The sequence below is a fragment of the Fukomys damarensis genome, unplaced genomic scaffold (assembly GCF_012274545.1).
Source record: "Fukomys damarensis isolate Sample0158 unplaced genomic scaffold, DMR_v1.0_HiC HiC_scaffold_2, whole genome shotgun sequence".
NCBI lineage: Eukaryota > Metazoa > Chordata > Mammalia > Rodentia > Bathyergidae > Fukomys > Fukomys damarensis.
Window position 1 is genome coordinate 25,424,771 of NW_022900914.1, and position 24,708 is coordinate 25,449,478.

The following is a 24,708-nucleotide window of genomic DNA, read 5'->3' on the forward strand; positions in this document are numbered from 1 at the left end:
GCAAAAATTTTATTTTCTAACTTGTCTGTTTCTAATCTATGATATATAACAGTGTGGTTTGGATTTCCAATTTATCTCATTAATTTTGAAATCTCCTTTTCTCATTTTATTTCACTTTCTCATCTTCTCTCTTATTTTGTTGAATTTATATCGTTAGTAATAGTTTGCTATGGTAAACTTTATGGAGTTTTTTTGGTTTGTTTTAGTTCCTTCAGTAGCACTTTTTTGCAGACTATCTCCTACATACGCCCACCCTTCACTCCTCCCCTCCATATTTTCAGGTTGCTGTGCCATATAAATTCATCCTGCTCACACTCACACAGGCAGGCTGGTTACACTACCTATTTCCCCAGATGCAATGAATGAATTATCTTTGAAGCTGTCTTCCCATCTTAACTGGTGCCACTTTTTACTATCTTGGAGATGTATTTTGAGGACCAGATGCTATTTTCTGTCCAGTTTTCCTTATCATGAGGCAGAGGGAAAGAATAGGGGAAGAAAGGCAGGGCAAGGTAAACGCTACCTCTATAATTCAATCAGTAATATTCAGCTGAAATTTAATAAATGGTGGTTCCATGAATCAAACTTTAAAAAATTCATGGCCAAGGTTTATGAATCCTATTAGAAGCCAAATGAAACTTTTGTGGCACACAATCTACCCCCTTGGCAGAGCCCCACTCAGCAACAGTCCTGGTAGATTAATAAAAAAGTAAAAGTGTGGTAGTACATGCCTATAATCTCAGCACTCAGGAGCCCAAAGTAGGAGGATAATGAATTAGAGGCTGGCCTGGGCTACAAGTGAGACCCTGTCTCAAAAAAACAAAACAAAACAAAACAAAAAACAAACAAGTAAACAAGCTTGATGAGGAGTCAAGGAACTAGCACCTTATTGGTAGCACTATGTATGTAGGTGTAAACACATTCTTCTACTCAGAATTTTAGTTTGATAGCATCTACCAACTTCTTTTGATCTCCGAATTCTACTCCTGGAATACTGCTGATAGAAATCCTTGCACAAGTATGCAAAATTATATGGAACAAAGATTTCATAACAACATTTTTATAACCATTAAAATCTGATAACAATATTCAACAGAAAACTGCTCAAATAAATTACGATACATGGAACACTGACAACAATGAATAACTGTTTGATATTCATCTCAGTCCTGATGATGAGACTAAATGAATCATGGTGATCTCATTCTGTTTGTCAATGAATGATTAGGAAGAACAAAGAAATGAAGCTGTTGCCACCTTCCTCCTAGCCTAAGAATAAGAAGGAGAATCCCTAAGCACTGCCACATCCTATCTGTATTGAGAACCATGCAACCTGTTATTTGACATAAGCAGTTTTATTAGTGTTCAAACAGTATCAGCTGAGATTTCATGTTACTTAAAGATACACCAACCAAGTATACTATGCTAGAAGAGGGACATTATATACACATATACAGATGTTTGTAATATATTCATGGAAAAAAGAAAGTTATAATATAAAGTTATAATATAAAGAAAGTTTAATCATTTTTGTTCTAAATTTATGTTACCTGCATAGCCAAAATTAGAAGAACATATACAATGTTTATAATCAATGCCTCTTTAAAAGGAATATTAGAATCTTTAACTTTCTATTTATATTTAAGTTTTAAGATATATAAACATTTATGTATTTTTATTATAGAAAAATACATATACATACATGTGCATTCTTCTGTAATAAAGAAATGGTCATGATATAAAGAAAAAAAGCAGGTAAATTATATTAAATTATCTAATTTCTTGTACTACTGACATTGGTTTATTCCTCCATTTTATGGGTTTCTATAATAAAGCCATCTAAATTCTATAGTTACTGGCTAATTTTATCACGGTTATAGAACATATACATAGTAAGGCTGAAAAGAGAATAAATGGTCCATTGTTCTGGTGTGAACAAACTTAAGTGACTACAATGATGTTACAGATCAATCTTTATGGCAAGGAGGTCCAAGCACCTATCCAAATTATTTGACTCCACTAAAATGCACTATATCAAGTATAACTGAAACAGGCTATTTTGAGTATACCCTGTATGCCAGACACTGTATCAGGTCCTGTGGACAGTTAACAGTAAACACCTGTGGCTTAGGTAGGCGCCCATGAAAACAGTGTCTGTATAAGAGGATTTTATCTGTTCATCTGAAAAAGAGATACTGCACAACTCCTCCTAGTGGCTAAAGATGTTTTATATAATTCTACTCTTGATCTTAGCCAAAAGGCTGAGAAGCAATGTTTTATATAATTCTAATACAAACTTTTTTCTTCCCTACTGAAGAATATTAAAATCAATGCCTTTTGCTACTGAATTTTTGTGGCCAGGGTGGTCTAGAATTTCTTAAGCTCTAGTGATCCTCCAATCTCAGCCTATTGTGTAGCTAAGACTATAGGCACACACCACCAGAGCTGGCTCTAAATCCCTACTGTTTATATTAGTCAATCCAGCAGGATTTTGCTCTAAATCTCCACAGTATTTTTAATATAAAATTTATTTCAATACAAAATGACAAAAAGAGACCTACTGTCTGTCTATAAAAAAGGTCATTTTTGGCAAAATTACCACGGAACTACGTTTAGTTGTTTTCAGGAAACTAGTTCACCAAAAGTGTTCAGGTTCTAACATTCAAATAACAGCATAAAAGAAATGATAAATCAAAAAATAAAACCAGTGAAAAACATAGGTCTATGATTATTATTTTCCTTTATAAAAAGTCTATGAATGAGAAAAAATTCAAAATAATTATAACACTAAGGCAATAAACCGAATTAAGCTAGTACAACTTTATATATTCTATAAAAAGTATACTAATAAAAAGCTGTAAGAATGTTTTAAGAAAACAAATGAGCCGGGGATTTAGCTCAGTGGTTCTGCCACCTGCTTTGCAAGCAAAAGGACCCAAGTTCGATCCCTGGTACCAAAAAAAAGAAAAAAAATGATTTTTCTACTTTCAAGTTTCTTTATAATAGCATTTTTCGTTTTGTTTTCTTGGAATAAGTTTAAATTTACTTCAAGGAAAAATCTCATAAAAATAATGTTGCTTGTGTATTAAATCTCAAAAATTTTAGAATTGATCATTTACTCTCAGGATGTATTTTCAACAAGGTTCTCAAGCACAAAGTTTTTCGTGTTTTCAGTCTTCATGTGATTATCAACTGCTCAATACTAATTATTTACAAATGTGCATTAAATACATTAAAATTGAATATATAAGGTCATTTCACTGAAAAGTAGTATAAAACATTTAGACTGATTCAACACTAAGATATCATGCCAATTCAAAATTGGCCTGCTCACACTGAAGAGTCAACTCATATTTCAATATTGTAGTACTAAAAAAAATAGCTTTAAATTAAAAAAAAAAAGACTCTTCTGTATTTTATATCCTTAAATGCAGGATGAATAACAGCATTTAAGCTGCTAAACTTTCCAATCAATACTTTAAGGTATTTTAAATACTTAGAACTATATGAACTTCAAATTGGAATTTAATTTTTGTTCTCCTTAAGAAAAATATGCATTATCTATCTATCTTGTACAACTGTCTTAAGTAATACTAGAATTCTTTGAAGTTAAAGTTGTAATTCATGCTAACTGCACATTGGGACAACTAGTTGGGTTATCACAGCTATTTCACACTTCATTGCAGAACCAACATATACTCAAACTTTTTAAATTTCTGCATAAAAAGTGAGCATTTATGAAGGCCAATTTTAAGGTTAAATTAATCTATGAATTTAGTTATTTTCTAAGTCATTCAAAATTTGACATGTTTTCTACACTAAACTCTTGTGTGATGAAACTACTGGGAGGAAAGTGAACTCTCACTAATTTATGGAGGAGGTATGAAGATTTAAGATCTCCCTGGTGACAAAGTTCAAATAAACTTCATGCCAAATCAACTGAAAAAACATTACTCTTTCTCTGGCGTGCACTGCACTCTTAGGTATGTTGTGTGAGCAGTGAGGAAGTGCTGACCAACTGCAGTCAGGATGGGGAGTGTAACATACAAAGATGCTTTCTGACATCTGTTAATCCATTTGACAAAATCCTTGAGCACCTTCTAGGTATGGACTTTGCTCATTATCTTACTCAGGTCTGACAATAACCCTGCAAAATATGTTAGTTTTATTATCATCCTATTACACATGAAGATCTATGAAGCTGAGTAGCTTGTCTAAGATCATCTGGCCCCTGAGAAGTGTTACTGTCAATTATTGGAATCTTCTATACTGTATGTGACATATTCTAAATCATTGGTGGTGAACTGTTTAGAGATGAGTGCCCAAACTGCAACCTAAAACCGTCGTATTTATCACAAAGTGCCAACACTGCAATTAAACTGAATACTGAGATTTTAGTTTAGAAAAAGCAACTCATACATTAACATCTTTTGTCTTAAAAGAACAACAAATAACATGAGTACCTACCATAGGTTCGTCATCACTGATCTACATTCAAGACCAAACTCTAGTGGTTACTGGCTATCACTTCTCAGCTTTCCTGGGTCTTCATGTAGAAAATGGTAAAAATAGGAGTACTACACTAGATTACTCCAAGAAATCTCATAAAATTCATGAAAATGCTTCAAAAGTTACTAAATTATTTTTGCATTACCACTACTTAATGTCATGTCCTATGTGATACTTGTATTACAAACTGATTACTTTTAGGGTTGTCCTCTAGCAAATGAATTGTTTTCTCTGATTGTAAGACATAAATCTTAGAAGGTTAACTTTTACAATCTTCTAAAGTTTAGGCAGCATCAGAGAAAACTAGCTCCTTCTCCTCTTGCAGATCTGAAGACTGAACCCTGGCAGTGCTGGGCTACATCCCATGCCTTTTTTTAGCCCAAGCTAACCTTGAATTCAAACCTCTGCCTCAGGCTCCCAAGTAGTGAGAGATTATGCACCTCCATGACTTGCCTTTCAGCTTCTTAACACAGGTCTTTTGTTTTGTTTTGTTTTGTTTTTTTGAGGTCTAACTTTTAATAGTCAAGTAAAAAATAAATATTGAAAAATCTGACATTATAATTCTCATTTTGATGACGTAAATATGCTGATATGTTTCCAATTTCAAAAGACAGTCAAGAGGACCCAGTGGAAAAAAGTCTCCATACCTTGTCTTCTGGTTTCTCAGATGTCCTCTCCAGAGACAAACAGTGTTTTATCAGTTTCTTCTGTATCCTTCCAGAAATACACAGATATAGTATATCTATTTCCCCCATCAACTTTCTACATAAACACCAGCATCCTATATGTGTGTGTGTATCATTTATACATACACACACACACACACACACACACACACACACACACACTTTTTTTTTGGTACCAGAGATCAAACTCAGGACCTTGTGCTTGCGAGGCAGGAAATGACACCACTGAGCTAAATTGCCAGACCTCCTACATATATTTTTACATCTTGTTTTTTTCTATTTAACAGAGAATAAATGTGTGTGTGTGTGTGTTTGTGTGTGTGTGTTTATAGCTGCATAGTGTTTCATGGTGTAGATTAAATGTAACTGAACCAAATCCCTTTCTAAAGGATATGTAGATTTTTGGTGCTAAAGTGAGTAATCTCATGCATTCAAAATTTTGTAAAGTGTGAATATATTTACTGAATAAAATTCTAGAAGTACAATTGCTGGGTCAAAGTTGTACATCTGTAATATAAGTGCTTCGTAATTGCTGTCTATACAGTTTGAACCAACTTACCTTTCACAAAGTCTGAACGTTTTCATTGGTTCTTGCTTCTCCAAATCCTTCACACTATGGTATTATTAAAACTTCCTGACCTTTGTCAATCTGCTAGTTAGAAAATACTATTTCCCTTCCAATAACTTTTAGTTTTACTTCTATTACAGATCCTTCTAAGAAGTGATACAGTGCTAATAGATATAAAGACAAGATGACAATAAATCTGAGAAGATTCAAAGGCAACTTATATAAAACAAACAAAAAACACTCCCCCCTCTCAGGAGAAAGTAAGATGTAGCTCAGCCTAAAAGTAGAAACAGAGTTAAAACAGGCTCATAAAAATGTACAAATATTAAATTTATAAAGTTACTATGGAGAAACTAGGAAAATTTCGGTCTTTGTTTCCTTTGAGCTTTAAGATTTAACTCCTTTTTTTTTTCTTTTTGGTACTGGGGATCAAACTCAGGAGTTTGCACTTGTGAGTCAGGCGTGGCACCACTGAGCTAAATCCCCGGCCCAACATTTAACTTTTTAAAATGCAAAAACATTAGAAACTTTTATAGTCAGCCCTACCATAATGTTTGTTTTGAAGTTTCAAATTTGTTCCAATTTGATATACACAGGAAAAAATAAGCAATTTTACCTATGAGAAAAACTAAGTATAAACACAACAAATTGCACCCAGCTATATACTATATGGCACCAGAATACACAAAACATATACAGTGTGCCCCTCAAACATCTAACATCATCATAATGTGTGGCATAGGTAGATCACGCAGGTCAAGGGAAAAGAACTGAGAGGCCAGAAATAAAAAGACATGTTTACAATCATTGATTTTTGAGAAGGGTACCAAGACCATTCAATGGAGAAAACAGCCACAACTGGTACTGGAACAATTGGATAGTCACACGCAAAAGAATGAAGGTGGACCCTTACCTCAAAACACATACAGAAACCCACAAAATGTATCAAAGACCTGAATATAAGAACTAAACATGAACTTTTTAGAAGAAAACATAATCTTCATGATCTTGGATTTACTAATGAATTCCTAAATGAAGAAGCAACAAAAGAAAAAATAATTAAACTGAACTTCATCAAAATTAAAACATTTTGTGTTTCAAAGGTCACTATCAAGAAAGTGAAGGGGGGCCGGGTATTTAGCTCAGCGGCACAGTACCTACCTGGCAAGCTTGAGGTCCTAAGTTCGATCTCTACTACCCCAAAAAAAGGAAGTGAAAATATTTGCAAATCATGTATCTGATAAAGGAGTTACAGCTACCATATATAAAAAATTCCTATAACTCAATAATAAAAAGAAATAGCCCAATTAAAAAACATGCAAAGAACATAGAGAGAGACATTTATCCAATGAAAATATACAATGGCCAATGAGTACATTAAAAAATTTTTTTATATTAGTCAGCAGGGAATGCACATAAACAACACAATGAGATGAAACTTCACACCCATGAAGATAGTGAAAATCCAAAAGTCAGATAATGTTGAGGAAGACGAGGAACCAGAACTCTCAAATACTGGTGTAGCAAAGGTGCAGCCACTCTGGAAAACAGTCTAGAAGTTCCTCAAAAGATTAAACATGAAGTTACCATATGACCCAGCCACTCACTGCTACAACCATTCCCAAAAGAAAAATATATGTCCACATAAAGACCTGCACATAAATGTTTACAGTGACTTGTTCATAATAACCAAAAGGTAGAAAGGACCCAGACATCCCCCAACTGAAGAATGGATAAATAAAATGTGGCATGTATTCATAAAATGGAACGTTATTCTGCCATAAAAAGAACACATGCTATAATACGAGCAACCTTTGAAAGCACTACAGGAAGTGAAAGAAATCAGTCACAAAGTCCACACATTGTACAATTCCAAAAAATATGAAATATCCAGGATAGGTACTCCATAGAGACAGTAAGTAGATTAATGGATGCTAGGGGGATGGAGAAGGAGGTAGATAAGGAAGTGATAACTTAAAGCAGTGGTGGTGAACCTATGGCATGCGTCTTGCTTTTCTTTCAAGACAAGAGATGTTAATGTTATGAGATGTTTTTCCTAAACTAAAATCTCAGTATTCAGGTTTAATGGTGGTGTTGGCACTTTGCAATAAGTAGGTGGGTTTGCAGTTTGGGCACTCATCTCTAAAATGTTCACCATTACTGACCTAAAGGATACATAGCATTTCTTTTTTCATGTGATGAAAATACTAAACTTCTAAAATTGACTTTGGTGATGTTTGTGAATATACAAATTGTACACGTTAAATAGGCAAGATATATGATGTGTGAATTGCATCCCAATACTTGGGCTTTTTTTTTTTTTTATTTTATTTTAAAACAGGACCTGCCCTTGGGAGGCTGAAGCAGGACCGCAGGTCTGAGTCCCACCTGAGAAACTTAGTGAAAACTTGTCTCAAAACAAAAAAAGGATAGGGATATGTCAGTGTTCAATCTCCAGTACCAAAACAACAACAAAAGCTATGGTCTGCCTTCAAGTCCAGACTATCCTTAAACTTCTGGGCTCAAGTGATTCTCTACCCTAGCCTTCCACACACCTGGGACTATAGGCATGCACCACATAGCTTCAATACTTAAAAAAAAAAATCTCCTGGCTACCTCAGTTTACCAACAATCATGAGCCACATCCATCCATATCTGATGTTAATTTTCAGTCATATTTTCAACAATGGCCCTTCAAAACTGCAAAATAACTCACAACTCTCCCCGTATCTACTTCCAAAAGCAAATTTCAAGACTTTTCATGAGAAAAGTCATAACTAATGTACTATTTATATATGTTTTAACCAAATAATGTGTAAAATTGTGCTACTTTTCTTTTTTTTTGTCGTGCTAGGGGTTGAACCCAAGGCCTCATGTACGCTAGCAAACATTCTACCACTGATCTTCACCCCCAACCCTTTTTATTTTGAGATAGGTCTTGCTAAGTTGACCAGTCTGACTTCAAACTGGTGATCCTACTGCCTCAGTGTTTGGAGTAAGAAGGATTACAGGAAAAAGTAATTTTTGGAGCCATGCTATCCAACACGCATTCTTCTCCCCGTCCTTGGGCTATTTGTTTCCTTCCAAATCCCACAAAAATACCAAGTTCATGTAAGTTTCTATTATTTCATTCATTTTTCTGTTCCAAGTTTATCAAAGATCATTCCTTCTCTAGTTCTACTCTTCACTGATCCCCTACTCCTCTCAGTTCCTACAGCACAGGTTATTGGATTCCTACAAGTTTAATCTCATTTCTCTTTGTTCATTCTTTTTATTCCTTGAACATATAAGCTCCTCAGGCAAAAAAAAAAGGTCTTCTAATATTGTAGAATATACATAGAGCTTAGCATAACACAAAGCACAGAGTAAGTGCTCAAGAAGTTTTTACTGCTTGGTGATGAATAGGACAACATTATGAGCACCAAATTATTTTCTGGTTTTCTTAGTCAGACTTCAACCATTTCTGGTATATATCACTGCAAAGCCTCTGAAGAAGCTAAAATATTAACATCTATGTTGAAAATATATACCTACTAAAGAAATGAAATCCTGTAAAACCTGCACTCTGTCTTATCATGAAGAAGGTTAAACAAGAAATACTGTTATTGTACAAAACATTTTTAGATTATGGATGCCACTTCTACATTATGAAATGGATGTAAACAATTTTATTTGTAGCACTTTTATCATGCTAGCAAATTATCCCAGTAGTTTTCAAAGCTTTATTTTGGTAATGGAAACTTCTTTTCTTTTTCAAACAAAAGGCTAAGTAGAATCCTATCACACAGAAAAAAGCAGAGCTGATCTTGCTAACATGGAGGGAGTGGCCCCATACTTCTGCCTGCCTAGGTCCCTCTCCTCTCAAACTGTCCATTCCTTGTTCCCATTCATCAAATACACTGGCTCCCTCTAACATCTTGGAGAACCATACAAATGACTAATATCACTAAAATGTAAAATTAAAACTTACCCATTTTTACTGAAAACTCTTAGCCACGCTTTGAGGTTTGGTCCTAACAAACATAAACAAGGCACAGTAGTAAAAGTAGACAAAATAACTGCAAATAAAAATGTTTCCAACACCAACCTAGAAAGAAAAAACTTTATTAATTTTAAAAACATGCTAAATGTTCATGCACACATATTTTAATATAAAAATATTTTCTTATACTTTACTTTGAAAGATTATATGCATCCCACAAAAATGATGACTAAAAATAATTTGACCACTGAAATTCAAGTCTTAAAAACTAATCTAGCAAATACCTGCCTTTAATGATTAATTTCAGAAATGTTAAAAATCCTAAGGTCCATACTAAGACTTCCATTGCAAGAAACTTAATTTCTACCTGACTATCTTTTTTCAGTTTCTGGAACTTTCTCTACAGCCAATGGTACAACTTTTAACTGATTTTGGAACTACCTGGAGAGCCTACACAAAGGACTGGAAGGCTTCTCCCCTAGAATTTGATTGAGGCCTGAGAATTTGTATTTGTTAAAATGTTGGTGCTACCAGGGCAGTGGCACGTGCCTATGATCCTAGTTATTCAGAAAGCTGAGGCAGAGGATCTTCAGTTAGCCAAGGCAACAGTGAGACCCTAAACAAATAAAAGTTGATGCTGAAAACTTTTGGTTTTTCATCATTTTACTCTAAGATGGATTCGACAGAAACTACCATTTTCCACAACAAAGGTCTTATCCTCCCCGTCTAGAAAATAACCTGTTGGTTTAAAGTATGCACATACAACTATATATAAATATACATATGTAACTGTATACACAGCTCTGTGTGTGTGTGTGTGTGTGTGTGTGTGTGTGTGTATATTTCATTCATTTTACCATGATCTTTAATAACTGCTAACCTATAATAGTGAAATATACTCCATGGATTTAGTTTCCACTAATTTGAAATTGGTCAGTTTCGAAAAAGTGTTGAGTTAAATTTTACCTATAAATATCTTTAACTGTTTGAATACAAGGTTCTATTGACTTTCCTTAGGATCACATTTACAAAGAATTGTTATGCTAATTATAACCAACATATATATCACGATAGTAAGTTCCCTCAGAGGTTCTAAAGCCCCATACTCAGTAATACAAAATAGTCTGTCATCTTCTCTTTCTCCTCTCAATATACAGCGGGGTAGCAGAAGGCTAGGTAGTAGAAACATTTAATGAATTAAGTTATTCTATTGCTTTCTAAAAGGATAGCAATGCTAAAGAAGAATGATGACATTGTTATCCTATCTTGACCCATTAATTAAACCCAGCATAGTTTTCCCCTAATTGATAACAGAGTTAACACATTGTTTAGTAAATGAGTGTTTTAAAATACAAATTTAAAGTAAAAATTTCAAACTTACTCAAATAGTGGTGCTCCATATAGAACAAAAATCACATGAAAAGAGAAACAAGACACAAGAAAGTAGACACAGCATTTCAAAAATCTGGTTACCTGAAAAAGAATCATTAGAGACTGAACAGAATGCCTAAAGGACAACACATTCCTTCATTTTATCTACAAATACCTGTTCCCATATGTGTGAAACAGCTGAATGCTCTCTGTTGGGTAGCCTCAAGTCAGATCACAAGGCTTATGCCCAGTCACACATAGCTGTCACTGTATCTGAAAAAGCCTGAAAGACCCAACTGATATGAGAATGAAAAAATATTTCAGCTTCTATGATATGTATTGTTATTTTGTTAATATTTATGAAACTTTTATTGCTAACAGAATATTAAGACACAAAAAAGTCTTATTGTGTATTATTATTATTATACATGAAATGTCTACAGAAAATAGTGATACATTTTTTTTTCATTTTAAAACAGAACTCCTGGGAAAACTGAACTGAAAAAGCAAAATACTCAGTAATTTTCCAAATCACATTCACATTACTGCGTGAACCATATGAAAAAAAGACCTGAACATTTACTAATAGGCTCATGTGTGGGACTTACTAGACTTGGGCCTTAAGATAAAATTATACAACATATATTAAGCTTTTTAAAGCACAAGGCAGTAACAGTTTATACACAGTATGGGATATGAAGACATTTAAATTTAAAGTAATTGTCAACTATTACAGTACAATGAACATTCCATAAAATTGATTCTATTACCTGAAAACTTTAAACTGTTAATCAAGGAAGGCCATGTTTAAAATAGGTTACCACACACACACACACACAAAAGATTGCCACAGTGACTTATCTTGCAATTTCTGAAAAACTCACTATCTTTTGGAAGTGCAAAAATAAATGAAAATAAACTGCACTGTCTTCCAAAATAAAGTTTAAAGTTGGCCACATGTATTTATCTTCAATGATGACATAAAACGATTATACAGACTTACATTACTATAATATCCATAGAAGTCCTAATTTCAGAATTAATGCATGGTAAGAATTTATCAAACACTGTGGGCCCCTTGACAGGAAATAACAGGCTACCGATTTGAAAAAGAAATCACGTAACCTTTACACACTATAAATAACCGAGGACTTGACTAATACTTACTCTTCCACTAAAAGAAACAATACCTCCACCAAAAATCTGTAAGAAGTAATCCTTACCTTATGTGATAATGAACTTCTTTTAGAGGATGAATTTGGCTTTGGTACTAAATATAATACAAGATTGATTGAAGTTACAAAAAGAGAACAGAAGCACAACCACGTCAAGTGTGTGTCCAGTATTGAGAAATCCTCCACAAAGAATGATGGAATAAGGACACTCAGAATAACTGAAAATATGCATAGAAAATGAGCATATAGCAGTGTCTTGATGTCAGTATCTTTCATGGTGTTTTTGTGGCTGTCTAAAGAAAAAAAAAAGAAAAGCAAAAACACATTAAAATGACTTTCCCATTGTCCTACTTATATTTCTAAAAATGAGCCATAAACTAAAGTCCATTTTCTATAGGAAAAGTATGTTTCGAAACATCCTATGTTACATTAGTACGGTACAAATATCCCTCAGGATGTAAAAGGAAAAAGTTACTAATTTCTTAAATATCTGTAATGAGTTTCTGCAAAAGGGTCATGCATTAGGAATAATTAAGCAGTTCAGTATTTTTGGTCAAAATCATACAGTGGAAATCAATCGCATGGATTAAATGCTCTGCCCAGTTGGAAATATAACTTATGCATTCTAGATACCCGTGAGTACACTTTGGCTAAATTGTTGATGTTTTTTCATTCCTAACATCACAGTTCCTATTCTCCACAAAATGCCAAGTAACACCAAGTCCACACTTAATAATCAAATGGTGGTCAGGGCAATGGAGAGTTCAACAGACATTATGTTAAACTAAGGGTTTCCAATTTTCCAGAAATACCAAAAGGACAACGTGTTACAGGTGCTAAATTCCAATAAAAAAGATCACGAGTGAAAAGAGGGAAAAAAACTGTCTCTAAACTACATTACTGTATTTAAATTACCTGAGAGCTCATGTTGTATTTATTAATGTTAAGTAGTGACTTATTGAAGCAGTACTTGTCTACACTGTGGTGAAAACTCCAGAATATACAAACACCTTGGAAAAATATAATACAGAACATACCCACAGAATTGGGGGCGGAGGGCACTAGAGTAAAAGAAGGGTGAACATGCGTTGTCATAATAGCCTTCATTTAATTCACACAATCGCTTTTCTTTGTTTTGTTTTGGTACCAAGGATTGCACTTGGGATCTTGCGCTTGCGAAGCAGGCGGTGGAACCACTGAGCTAAATCCTCGGCCCTACAATCGCTTTTCAAAGGCAAATATTTTCCCAATAGGGAAACAGGATTAAGTTAGGACGCACGTCCAAAGCCCCACGCGCTAAAGCCATTTCAGAGTCTAGCCTCTTTAATTTGAAGATAGAGCCCAGGGCTGGGAAGAGGGCAGATGGTAAGAAGGGACGCAGGGAAAGTTTCTTAAAGATTCTCCACTCCCCATCAAGGTCGGGCAGAGGGGTCCGGAAGCCATTCTCTCTGGAGAGAATCCCAGGTGCTGTCAGCAGACATGGGCCTCATATAGGGAGCAGCAGCCAAACTCGAAAGGCTCGCTGCGTGAAGCAGGTGTAGTGTGCGCCGGTCCTGGATCCAGCACTGTCAGACCCCAGGCTGCCCGGAGCGACCGCGGCTGTCACCGCCACCGAAGCTGGCCCAGGTCCCCAGGCCCGGGAGCGGGAAGGCGCCTTCGTGGGGCGGCCGACTCCAGACCCACTCTGGGTCGCTCGGGACTCCATCCCAGCCTTGGGCTCAGGGGGCGGACGGCGAGGAACCAACGGAGGGGCAAAACCAAAAAGCACAGGTGTTGCGATCCAGGGAAACTGGGAGTCGGAGAGCGAAACTCAGGTTCCAGGGAGGCTTTTCCGGGTAGCCCCGGGATCACGCCCGAGGGGTGGCGCTTCAGCGCCCGGGGAAACGGACCCACCGGGGGTCACTCCGGCAGTTGGCTGGGCTGGCGTGCAGCCTCCCGAGGAGAGCCCAGTGTGCCGGGGGTTCCCAGCGGGGCTTACCTAACTCTCCCGCCCGCGGAAGAGGAGGGGATACTGTCTCCCACCATCAGGTGCGACCGGCTGCCTTGACCTCTGCGCAGGCGCAGGCCCGGGGTGGGTGGGATGGGGGGGAACCCACGGCCGCAAGGCCAATCGCAGAAGGGAGGGGGCGGCCCCATAAGGCAGCCCCGCCTACCGTCCCCTGCGTGTTAAATCCTCCGGGCTTCCCAGGTGTGAGCTAGACTGGAGCGGAAGACTCAGGCCGGAAGTAGGATGACGTAGACGGAAGGGGAACCTTCTTCGACTGGTTTGTTGATGTTTTTCAAGCTGCTGGAGGAGCTTCTGTGGTTGAGAGGACAGTCGGTAGGAGGATGGTGTGCGAAAAATGTGAGTTAGGAGATCATTTCTGTGGGTAAAGGCTGGGAAGTACCTAACTAGATCCTCTTGGGAACTTGGCCCTTTGCCATTCTTTCACCCACGGGTCTCTGATTCCAGTCTTTGTCCTCCTACCCTGCCCCATGATCATCATTCTTGCCCTTCCCCAGAGATGATTTAGACCTATGTATTTTGTCTTCAGAATGGTCTCAGGTCTGCACCTCATAGTCTTATTTCCTTGGCCTTCCACTAACTCCAGATCTTATCAATTACAGCAGCCTCTTAACTGGCTCCCTCAGGCTTCAAATGAATTTTCAAAGTCACTTTGTTAGCATCTAGAGTTGTCAGATATAAAATTAAGATGTTTAGTAATACTTGACTAAAAACAATTTTTTGGCTTCTGAAGTTTAAATTTATCTGGAAGTGTTAAGCTATCATCCCATTCTAATGCCTTGTGAGATCTGGGCATGAATAACTAGAGTACTGGAACAGGAGTGTAGGAAAGCCTCGCCATCTTCAATGCCTATTCAGGCATTCCTGGATTTTAGAACAGTCTTTCCTCCTTATAGTTAGCACCCAATAAGTATAATGCAAACTCTTGAGATTTTTAGAAAGTATTTATTTTTTTAAACCTCACGAGCTGTTTATATGATTAAAAATAGCTTCAGACTAGACATACCAGACTCCTCTGTGAGAAGGTTTCAACTCCTCTTAGCATCCCAGTTATTGCCTAGTGAATATGATCCATTTTGCTTGTAACCCTTCTGCAGATAAAACTTTGGGTAGACATCCATGAGTTTCATTCAGAGTGCTTATGTTAGGTGAAAGATTATTCATGGACAAGCTACTTAATATTTCTCGGCCCCTATTTTCTCATCTGAAAAATGAGACTAATGCATAATTCGTGGAGCTTTATGAACTTGAAATAATGTAGATAATGTTTAGTATAAAAGTGCCTTAGTGTATACCAAAAACTGATTATTTCCATCATAGCCTCCCCCAGTATGTGACCTTTGGACTTAAACTCTGCTGCATTCTGCATGGGGAAGAGTGAAACTAATAATCTTTCTTTTTTTGTAGGTTATATGCCATATATATAGTTGTCTTACATTAAGCTTTTTAAAAAGTAGATTAATTCTTATACCATACAGTTCACTTAATTAAAAAATACAGTATAGTGGTTTTCGAAACATTCATAGGTGCAGCCATGACCACAGTTTTAGAACATTTTCATCACTCAGAAGACACATTATTATGTTGAGCATGATGGTGCATACCTGTAACTCCAGCTCTTGGGAGGCTGAGGCAAGAGGATTGCTGTGAGTTTGAGGCCAGCCTGGGCTATGTAGTGAGTTCAAGGCCAGCTTGAACTGCATAGCAAGGAAAAGGAAAGGAAAGGACATATTATGCTTTTTGTCATTGACATCCTTTAACTCTACTCTTTCCTTAAGCAATTATTTGGAGTTTTGTGTGTTTCATTAAATGTAGTATAAATGCCTTCAGATAATACATCTGCCCTGATGTCTTTTAGATTATACAGTTCTTACATGTGTTGATTTATAGGGGTGTGCGTGTGTGTGTGTGTGTGTGTGTGTGTGTGTGTGTGTATGAGATCCTGTACATTTTAACTCTAGAAAACTGGAATTCTGCCTTGTTTCACTTGATGTTTTTAATTCTTTTTACACTATAAGTACTTTTTCCTGAGGGAAATTGGGAGTACAGAGGGAAAATCTGAGAATTTACCAAAGTACATGAAAATTTTGAATATCCAAGGTCCAGTATGATATTAAAATACATATATTTGGTTCTGGAACACAATGTGTCATTAGTGGTCATTCGCTCTTCTACTTTTTACTTCTCTGCTCTTCTGAAAAATCTGACCTTTTAGTATTTTAAATCTCCAATCTGTGTCATCTCATTGCCCTCATCCTATAAATAAGCTGAGATGTCTCTCAGGCATAAAGCTTCAGTCTTAGGCTATGACCTTAGTTCTTTCTTTCCCTGCATTAAAAATTGTTTTAAAGACTTGGTTATGTTTATTGCTTCCAGATTTTTCACAATTACTTCTTAGCACTTTGTGCACTACTGTAAGAATTGCCAGAAGTTTACCAGCAATCTCCTAATCACTAAATTCAAGGATTTTCTTTTGTTCTTTATCCCTGTGAATCCATTTAACTGTCTTGAAGTACTTGGCTTCAACATATCATTCCATTTACTTTCCAAAAGTACACACATGCGCACACACACACACACACACACACACACACACACACACAGTTTCATGTACAACTCCATCTTCGTCACATATCTCCTAAGGTCCACCTATAGAACCCAAGTTATGGACTACTGTTAGAGAAATTAATGAATTTATGTGTAATCTCCCCTAAAGTCTTTTTCTGATTCATGGTTTTATTTTTCTCAAGACTTTGTATAGTGATTTATATTATTATAGATGCTTAGTAAATGCTTATGGAATGAACAGATTTATCAAATTTCTTTAAAGTATTAACAGTGAAAGCCTATTGTAAACTGTCTTGTTCTATAAATTTTATTGCAGGTCATTTATTCATTGCACCATGTTTAATATCTTCAGTCAATTCTCTGACCCCTACCTCAGCATTGTGCCTGCTGCTATATGACTGCTGACATCATTGTGAACCTCAAGTATGAAATAGTATATTTATTAGTAAAATTTACTTCTCTTTTTGCTGTCTTGTTATAATAGGTGAAAAAAAACTTGGTACTGTTATTACACCAGACACATGGAAAGATGGTGCAAGGAATACCACAGGTATTTTTTCTTTTAGTAAATAGAAATTGAATCAGACACGTAGTGCAAATACTGTTTTAGCTTTTACATTGTTTGTATAATGCATTGTTATGTATTCAATGTGTTTTATGTATCAAACACAAATACTTAACTCCCCCAGTGATTTAATATTTTCTGCCTAGTTCTCTCAGTTACATGTGTGGGTCCCTAATATAGTAGACAGGAGATAACAAAATTAATAAATGATTTTCACATGATCACTGAAACTTAATATTTGACTTAGTGCTTATTAATCTATGTAGTGTCCCCTCCTCACCTGATTTTTTTGTTCTTGAACTAATCTAAACTGTGTTCACCTTCATTAATATTAAATATGTCGCATGAGTGTGTTTTCAAAGAAAAGGAGGAGAAATACTTTCTTATAAATAATCAAAGTCTATGACACCAAGGTAAAGACTTCTAGATTTTACAGTAGAGAAAATACAGACCCATTCCTAAAGTATTGATTTGAATTTGAGGAATAAAATGATTGTGTTTTATAAAATTCTCGTTTCCCTAATAAATAATTGTTTTAGGTAGTACCTGAAGAACTTTGCTATTAAATGAAGTTTTAAAAAATGTAGATATAGGGTGATCTATTGGTAGCCAGTCAAAGAATGAACTTTTTAACTAATTGCTACATAGTGGATGTTATATATTAAATGCATAGAAGCAACTCACTAAAATACATGTATATTTTGATATAGAAAGTGGTGGAAGAAAACTGAATGAAAATAAAGCCTTGACTTCAAAAAAAGCAAGGTGGGTATCAGCATCAGTAGAACAGTAGTACATTTCCAGTCCTTTTAAAATATTTCAGGATGCTGGAGAGAATTTGTTGTATATCATTCCGCTGTGATAAAATATAGAATTAGGTAGTTCCTAGCAAGCTATCTCACTTGATTCTAAGCAACCTTCTGGCTCACTCTGTTCTTTGCTGTGTCAACATATGAAGACATTAATACTAAATTTTTATGTGGTTTTTTTTTTTTTAACCAGAAAGTATGACTTTGATTTTTACCTGTTTCTTAATTATTCTACAAATCAGAGTCAGCAGGGAAATGTGAAAAGATCATGTGTAATCTTTAAAGTCAGTCCTAACTTGGAATCCAGATTCTGTCACTGTCAAGCTCGGTGACCTTAAACAAATTAAACCGGTTTCTTTGTTGTTGTTGTTGTGCCACCTCTTTGGGGGTGGGGTACCGGGGATCAGACTCGGGTCTTTGCACTTGTGAGGGAGGCAGCCGAACCACTGAGCTAAATCCCCAGCCCATTGTGCTACCTCTTTATTGTCTTTTTTATTATTCATTAAGTTTATTGGTACATTTTAGGTACACATTATGATCCCATTCATCATTGGGAATTTATACCTGTACGTGATATGCATTGGTTCTTGTTTTTCCCCATTCCTCTTTCCCCTTCCATCCCTCCACTCCTCCCTATTTACAGAAGCTTTTTTCATCTTTTCCTTTTCTCATTTTTTTCTTTTCCTTCTTTCTTTTATCCATCTCTTTCTCCTTCCCCTTTGAACCTATTCTTCCTGTTTCACATTATCTATTATACATTTTGGTCCTCATTTACACTTTTAGTTTCTCATACCAGAAGCAGTTCAGTACCACAGCAATATATGTGCGCCCATGTTCATAGCAGCAGTTTATAATAGCTAAATCTTGGAAGCAGCCCAAATGCCCATCAGCTGGTAACTGGAGAAAGCAAATGTGTGTTTTTTTTTACAAAATGGAGTACTACTCAGCTGTAAAGAATGATAAACTAGAGAGAGACATTTATAGCTAAATGAATGCACCCTGAGGCTGTACTCAAGTGAAATACATAGGACACACACGTATAAACCAGTTTCTTAACCTTTTTGAACTTTGCTTTTTCATTGAGAATGGGCAATAAAAATGTCTCCTATCTTAAAAACAGTTTTTGACACCATGCTATCCAGTCTTAACAATTCCATGAACCCTTCTAGCTGCCACCAGTTTCCTTGCCTCTTTTTTTCACATCAGAAGTTGTCTAAAAACCTCAGCTAGGCACTTTTTCATTGTCCTTAAGTTTCATTTTCTCCTTCAGCCCCTCATGTCATACTTACAGCCCAGAAAATGCTCATTAGGATCACAAATGACCTTTGAAAGTGATGGCCACATCTTCATTCTTACCTGACTTCACCTCTTAATAAGTCTTTTTGGCAACTCTTTGTGTTCTTCTGTGACACCCCTCTGTCCTGGTTTCCTCCCAACTCCAGCCATTCCTTCTCAATCCAGTGCCTCAAGACTCAATCGTAGACTTTTTCTTTTTCACTTTATAAACCCTCCTAAGTTTCTTTAGTCCATTGGCTTTAATTTGAAACTACATGTTAACAACCAATCTGTAACATTGCTCTGATTTCTCTGCGCTCCAAACTTATATCTGACTGCTTATCTGACATCATATTTGATGTCAAAAAGCAGCGTCTTTTTTCCTTCGACCTTCTTATTATAGTTAGTGGCACCATCCAGTCTAGTTGTTCAGGGCTAGAAGCTCCTAATTCTCTTTCCCCGCTTCCCATATTCATCCACAGCTTCTCTGGATCTATCTCAAAAGTATAACGAATTCACCTGCTTCTGTCCACTTCATTGTTACTGCCCTGGTGCAAACCGTCATTCCTTGTATAGAGAAATAATTTCTAGCCATTTCCCTGCCTTTTCTTTTGTTTCCTACAGTTGTCTCATAGCAACCACAATGGTATTTTAGAAAGCCCAGGTAGTCTCTTTTCTTCAAACCAATTCCAGTGGGGCTGGAAATGTAACTCTCTGGTAAAGCTCTTGCCAAGAGTACACAAGGCTTTGGATTCAATCCCCAGCACCAAAAAAATCATAAAACCAAAAGCCTCCAGTGGCTTTCTTTTCCCCATTGAATGGAATCCAAGCCCGGACATGTTCTGATGAGGTCTTTCATGAGAAGGTGTCTCCCTTGTCCGGCGTATTGTACCGCACTCCTCCTCATCGTTGGGTCCTCATTACATATGTCAGGCCCACTCCAGTCTAAAGAGATGGGTGCTGAATGGCCCCTCCTAGGCTACTCCCTCAATGTCACCTCCTCAAAGAAGAGTCCCTAACCAACATTTGAGCTTGTTTTTCTCCTTCCCCTTATCTCCATGCTCTGTTTGAATTTTCTCTATAACACTTATTGCTATCTGGAAAAACTTGCTTTTTCATTAGATTTCCCACTTCCATATTATTTGTCTGTCTCTTCCTACTAGCCTATCAATTGGTAAGGGTAGGGACTTCACCTGGTATATTCACCTGTAATGTTTAGAACTGGCAGAGTAGGTACTCAAATATTTGCTAAATGAATAAATACCTGTTTGTGACATCTTCCCAAGGATTATAAATAATAACATCAGTAAAGCTTTCACTATATACAGTGCCTGGCACACAAGAGGTGCTTACTAAATAATGCATATAAAACAGCATAGTAGACTCAGTCTTCCCCATAGCATCATGCTGTATGTTGTTGACTTATTAATGTCTTCTAAGACCATTCAATTGTTATTGACTGTTACAACTTGTAAACAGATTGTACAGTTTTATGTACTTGCAACTCTTTTATGCTCCCAGACTTATTATGACATTATTAAACAGTAGCTATTACTTTTGGGTCTTCTAAGTATCTCACAGTGGATAGTATATCTCTATATTACCTTGAATCTACAATATATTATTTATGAGCTGCCTCATTACTTTAAGGGAAGAAAAACCTTACCAGTTAAGTGATTTTAGAGATTAAATTTTACATCTTAGAATTGATAAAATAAGGTTTTAAGGAAAAGGAGACTAGACATACAGGCCCAGATAAATTGAGCTTTTTAAAAAGAATAGTGTCTGTCTCCTACTGTAGAGAGTAAAGTGTTGGTCTTTGGGTTTGGTCAAGTTAATCTTTGAAAGTGAGCAGTTTCATGTAACCCAAGAGAAGACACCAGGCCTAGGCCTCTGTGTGAGAATATTACAAAACTCATTTCATGGTTAGGGAAGCAGCATTGCCGAGTTAGGGAAAAATTGTCCTCCTAAAGTTATTTTTCATTCCAGTCATTATGCAATGACATTTTTATGTTTTAGAAACTCCTTTAGCTAAAGGGATTGTGACAGTTCATTGAAAATGGCAGGAATGTGGGCCATTAAAAGGTGCACACATCTTATTGTATTTTAAACTAAAGTACATAACTGTAGATGCATCCATCCATCATCTGGTATTGAGACACAAGATCTTCTGAGCGGGGGGTCTACTGATGAGAGTTCTATGTCACTTTCCTTGTGTAATTTATAACCAGACTGTATTTTTTTGTTATCTTTAGAGTGGAGCAAAAGCTGACACTTGCAAAGTGTGGAGTACTTCCACTTAGTTTTTCTCCTTGTTTTCAGCACTTTTCTTTTCCACACCTAATTCAGTTGTGTTTTTAATGGTTCACACTTACCTTGTCATCCTAAAGCAGTCAGTTACTTTCTATGGTATCAGCCACTCCTTCGCACTCATATTTCATCAGTTTTCCTAATACTTATATCACACAAATAGAGTAACAAATTCAAGTGACAGGAATAGGTTTGGGAATAAATATAAATACAGCCGATGCTGTGTAAGTAGAGCGTTCACACGGAAGAAGCGGAGAGGGCTGCCTGTCAGTTGGAATTTGAGAGAGGAAATGGTGAGCATGGCTTAGGCATGGGTGTTGTTTGAGTGGATGTCAGAGCATTTCCATTGTAATATACATTCTTCTTTAAAAAAATTTTCTAGATTCGATCCCTATGGAAAGAATAAGTTCTCCACTTGCAGAATTTGTAAAAGTTCTGTGCATCAGCCAGGTTCTCATTATTGCCAAGGCTGTGCCTACAAAAAAGGTAAGTTTCTTTTAATATCATTTTTCTGTCATCCAGCCTAATTTATTTGCTGCTGATTTGGATAGCAGAAAACTAATGGCCTTTGTTAGTACCGTGAAATACTCTTTTTTTCAAAATAGAATGTAAAATATGTTCATAATTAAAGTTTATTTTTCTTTTTCTCATTTCTGATACTGCTCAATAATACTTGAAGCTTCAGGGTTGACATAAATGACCCAAACAGTTCATATTGGTTTTGACTGTTCACATTTTCTCGTTTCAGGCATCTGTGCGATGTGTGGAAAAAAGGTTTTGGATACCAAAAACTACAAGCAAACATCTGTCTAGCTGTCTTGGTGAAATTTCTGGCTTTGTATAATTTTACTTTCTGCTTTGAATTTTCAAGGCATAATGTAGATGTTTAACTTGCAGAGTAATCTGTTTCAAGACAGGTGATTAAATTTAAATGAGGGTAGTTGATCCTCATCCTTTTTCTCTTTTTTTGAGACAGGGTCTTGCTATGCAATTCAAGCTGGCTTTGAACTTGTGGTGATCCTCCTGCCTCAGCGTCCTGAGTGCTGGGATAACAGATGTTCTTCATCCTTTCTTAGGCTGTCAAGAAATTCTGAGACTAATCTTTTGCTTTAAGTGGTTATTTTCCTTATAAGCATTTTATTGAAATAGAATAAGTGGCAAATTTAATGAAAAAAAAAAAAACTCTTGTGTTTTCAATGGACTTTTAAACATTCATATAATCTTTATCCCCTTCATTTACTTTATTTATGGATATTGAAGAAATGAGATTGTTAGTTATTTAGAATGTGTGGATTTAGAATTCTTCCCTCATTCCCTAATTGGAAGCATAGTTCTTTGAATCAGCAGTCCCTTAATTAATTGCAGTTTCCTGAGATACAGTGATTGAGGCCACAATAGCTGAATGGTCCCTTAACAATGAGTCCAGACCCAAATCAAAGACAAGTGGAATTTGTGATTTATTTTAAATTTGTTTTTGAAGCCAAAGGGCTAGTTCCTTTCCTTCATATGTAAATAAGAACGTGTGTCCAGATAAATACTGGATTTCAGAAAACACATATGTATGACCTTGAATTTAGATTGCCTTTAAAGCCATGAGAACAGTGTTCATGTGTAATGAAAACGAACCGCCAGTCTTTGCAAAAGCTCTTTGAAGTAGAAAACAAACTTTTTTGTTACCGCTTCCCCAGCCTTCAAAGAAATAAATAGAACAAAGCACATATCTTGACTTTTTTTTTTAATATAGTGTAGACTGTAAAGAGACTATGCTGAAGTTTCAAATGAAAATTTTTCTTATCCTGCCTTCAGGTTCAGGACTTCTAAAACTTGTAACCTACAATAGAAAACCAAAAAGGTATTCTCTCATTTCCAATGCCATTTGTATAATATGTGATACTATAAAATGTGTAGACTACTATAGATAATGTAATAACATACATGGTATAGACTTTACATTTTTATTGTCTTAAAATTACTGTGAAAAGAAAAGTTCAATTTATCAGCAAGTTTTTCACAAAGTGTTTCTAGGATATACGGTTACTTATGCATATCTAGAGAGATTGCAAGGATAATGTAATGCAAAGTATAATAAATATCTTTGAAGACAAAAGTATCCTCACCTGCTTTTATTAATTTGTGGTTTTTAATTAAAATCATAATACAAGGAACTCAAACTAGGACCTGTTCCTGTTCATAGAGCCTTCCAGATCCAATAAAAATTGGATTAGTTGACTTTGAGAACAGTACATTTCTCAGGGATCAGCTGGGACCTGAATTTGCACAACTCACTTTTTGTGTCTACACCTTGAGTAGCTTCCATGAGTGGGTTCTTCTCTGGAAATTTTTGTTAGTATTATACCTCAGACAAGAATATAAGTGTTAGTAGTCTTCATATTATCTAATACTGACCGTCATAAACTAAGTAGAAGTAACTGCTAGGATGAGAAGAAAAATCCCCAAACAGAAAATGAACATAAAATACTTTTCAAAAAGCAGATATAAATACAGAAACTATAAGAAAATAAGATATCAGAATTAAGACCAAATGTAACTTTTATTAAAGTAAATTTAACAGTGATAGAACCTATGTCTTAAAATCTCAGATTACATTAAAATACTAGAAACAAATACCAGTAGGATACCTGTCAGTTTTATACATTCATTCAAGTAGTTAACCACCAAAATGATAGATTATATGTGTGAGTAGAAGTTTGTGTACACATATGTTGAATATTTGTACTATTTTCTCTGGGAGAGACTTAACCCTTTCCATCCTATACCAAACTCCATAATATCTTTGTACATTTAGTTCTATCTGGGAATGTAAAAGTTACTAAGAATTTTAGGAATATACGTATATATGTACTTTCATATTTGTGTTCATTTTT

General features: G+C 35.9%; 2 protein-coding genes across 8 annotated transcripts in view; one reads left to right on the forward strand and one right to left on the reverse strand.

Annotated features, from left to right (window-relative positions):
* The window catches only part of Pigf (phosphatidylinositol glycan anchor biosynthesis class F), a 31,472-nt gene extending 16,950 nt beyond the window's left edge, over nucleotides 1-14,522 (reverse strand). Inside the window, exons 1-5 of one of the 6 annotated variants that reach the window (XM_010615770.2) lie at nucleotides 14,445-14,522; nucleotides 12,340-12,584; nucleotides 11,127-11,218; nucleotides 9,734-9,850; nucleotides 5,157-5,183 (exon numbers count right to left, since the gene is read on the reverse strand). In XM_010615770.2, the coding sequence (XP_010614072.1) occupies nucleotides 5,157-5,183; nucleotides 9,734-9,850; nucleotides 11,127-11,218; nucleotides 12,340-12,567 (464 nt within the window). In that variant the 5' untranslated portion in view covers nucleotides 12,568-12,584; nucleotides 14,445-14,522. Of the gene's footprint in view, nucleotides 1-5,156; nucleotides 5,224-6,940; nucleotides 7,316-9,733; nucleotides 9,851-11,126; nucleotides 11,219-12,339; nucleotides 12,585-13,328; nucleotides 13,432-14,269; nucleotides 14,389-14,444 lie in introns of those variants that run through there. The other 5 variants (XM_010615769.3, XM_033763895.1, XM_033763899.1 and 2 more) reach the window with 5 other exon arrangements.
* Nucleotides 14,486-23,880, forward strand: Cript (CXXC repeat containing interactor of PDZ3 domain). 2 transcript variants are annotated; one of them, XM_033763902.1, is made up of 5 exons: nucleotides 14,486-14,639; nucleotides 17,352-17,414; nucleotides 18,140-18,194; nucleotides 22,206-22,309; nucleotides 22,572-23,880. In XM_033763902.1, exons 1-5 carry the CDS (start codon nucleotides 14,564-14,566, stop codon nucleotides 22,634-22,636), a joined length of 363 nt encoding a protein of 120 aa, XP_033619793.1. In that variant the 5' UTR covers nucleotides 14,486-14,563; the 3' UTR covers nucleotides 22,637-23,880. The 2 variants fall into 2 exon arrangements, with proteins under 2 accessions (XP_033619793.1, XP_010614080.1); XM_010615778.3 differs by having other exon boundaries at nucleotides 14,532-14,635; nucleotides 17,349-17,414; nucleotides 22,572-23,878.
* Nucleotides 23,881-24,708: the final 828 nt, after the last annotated feature.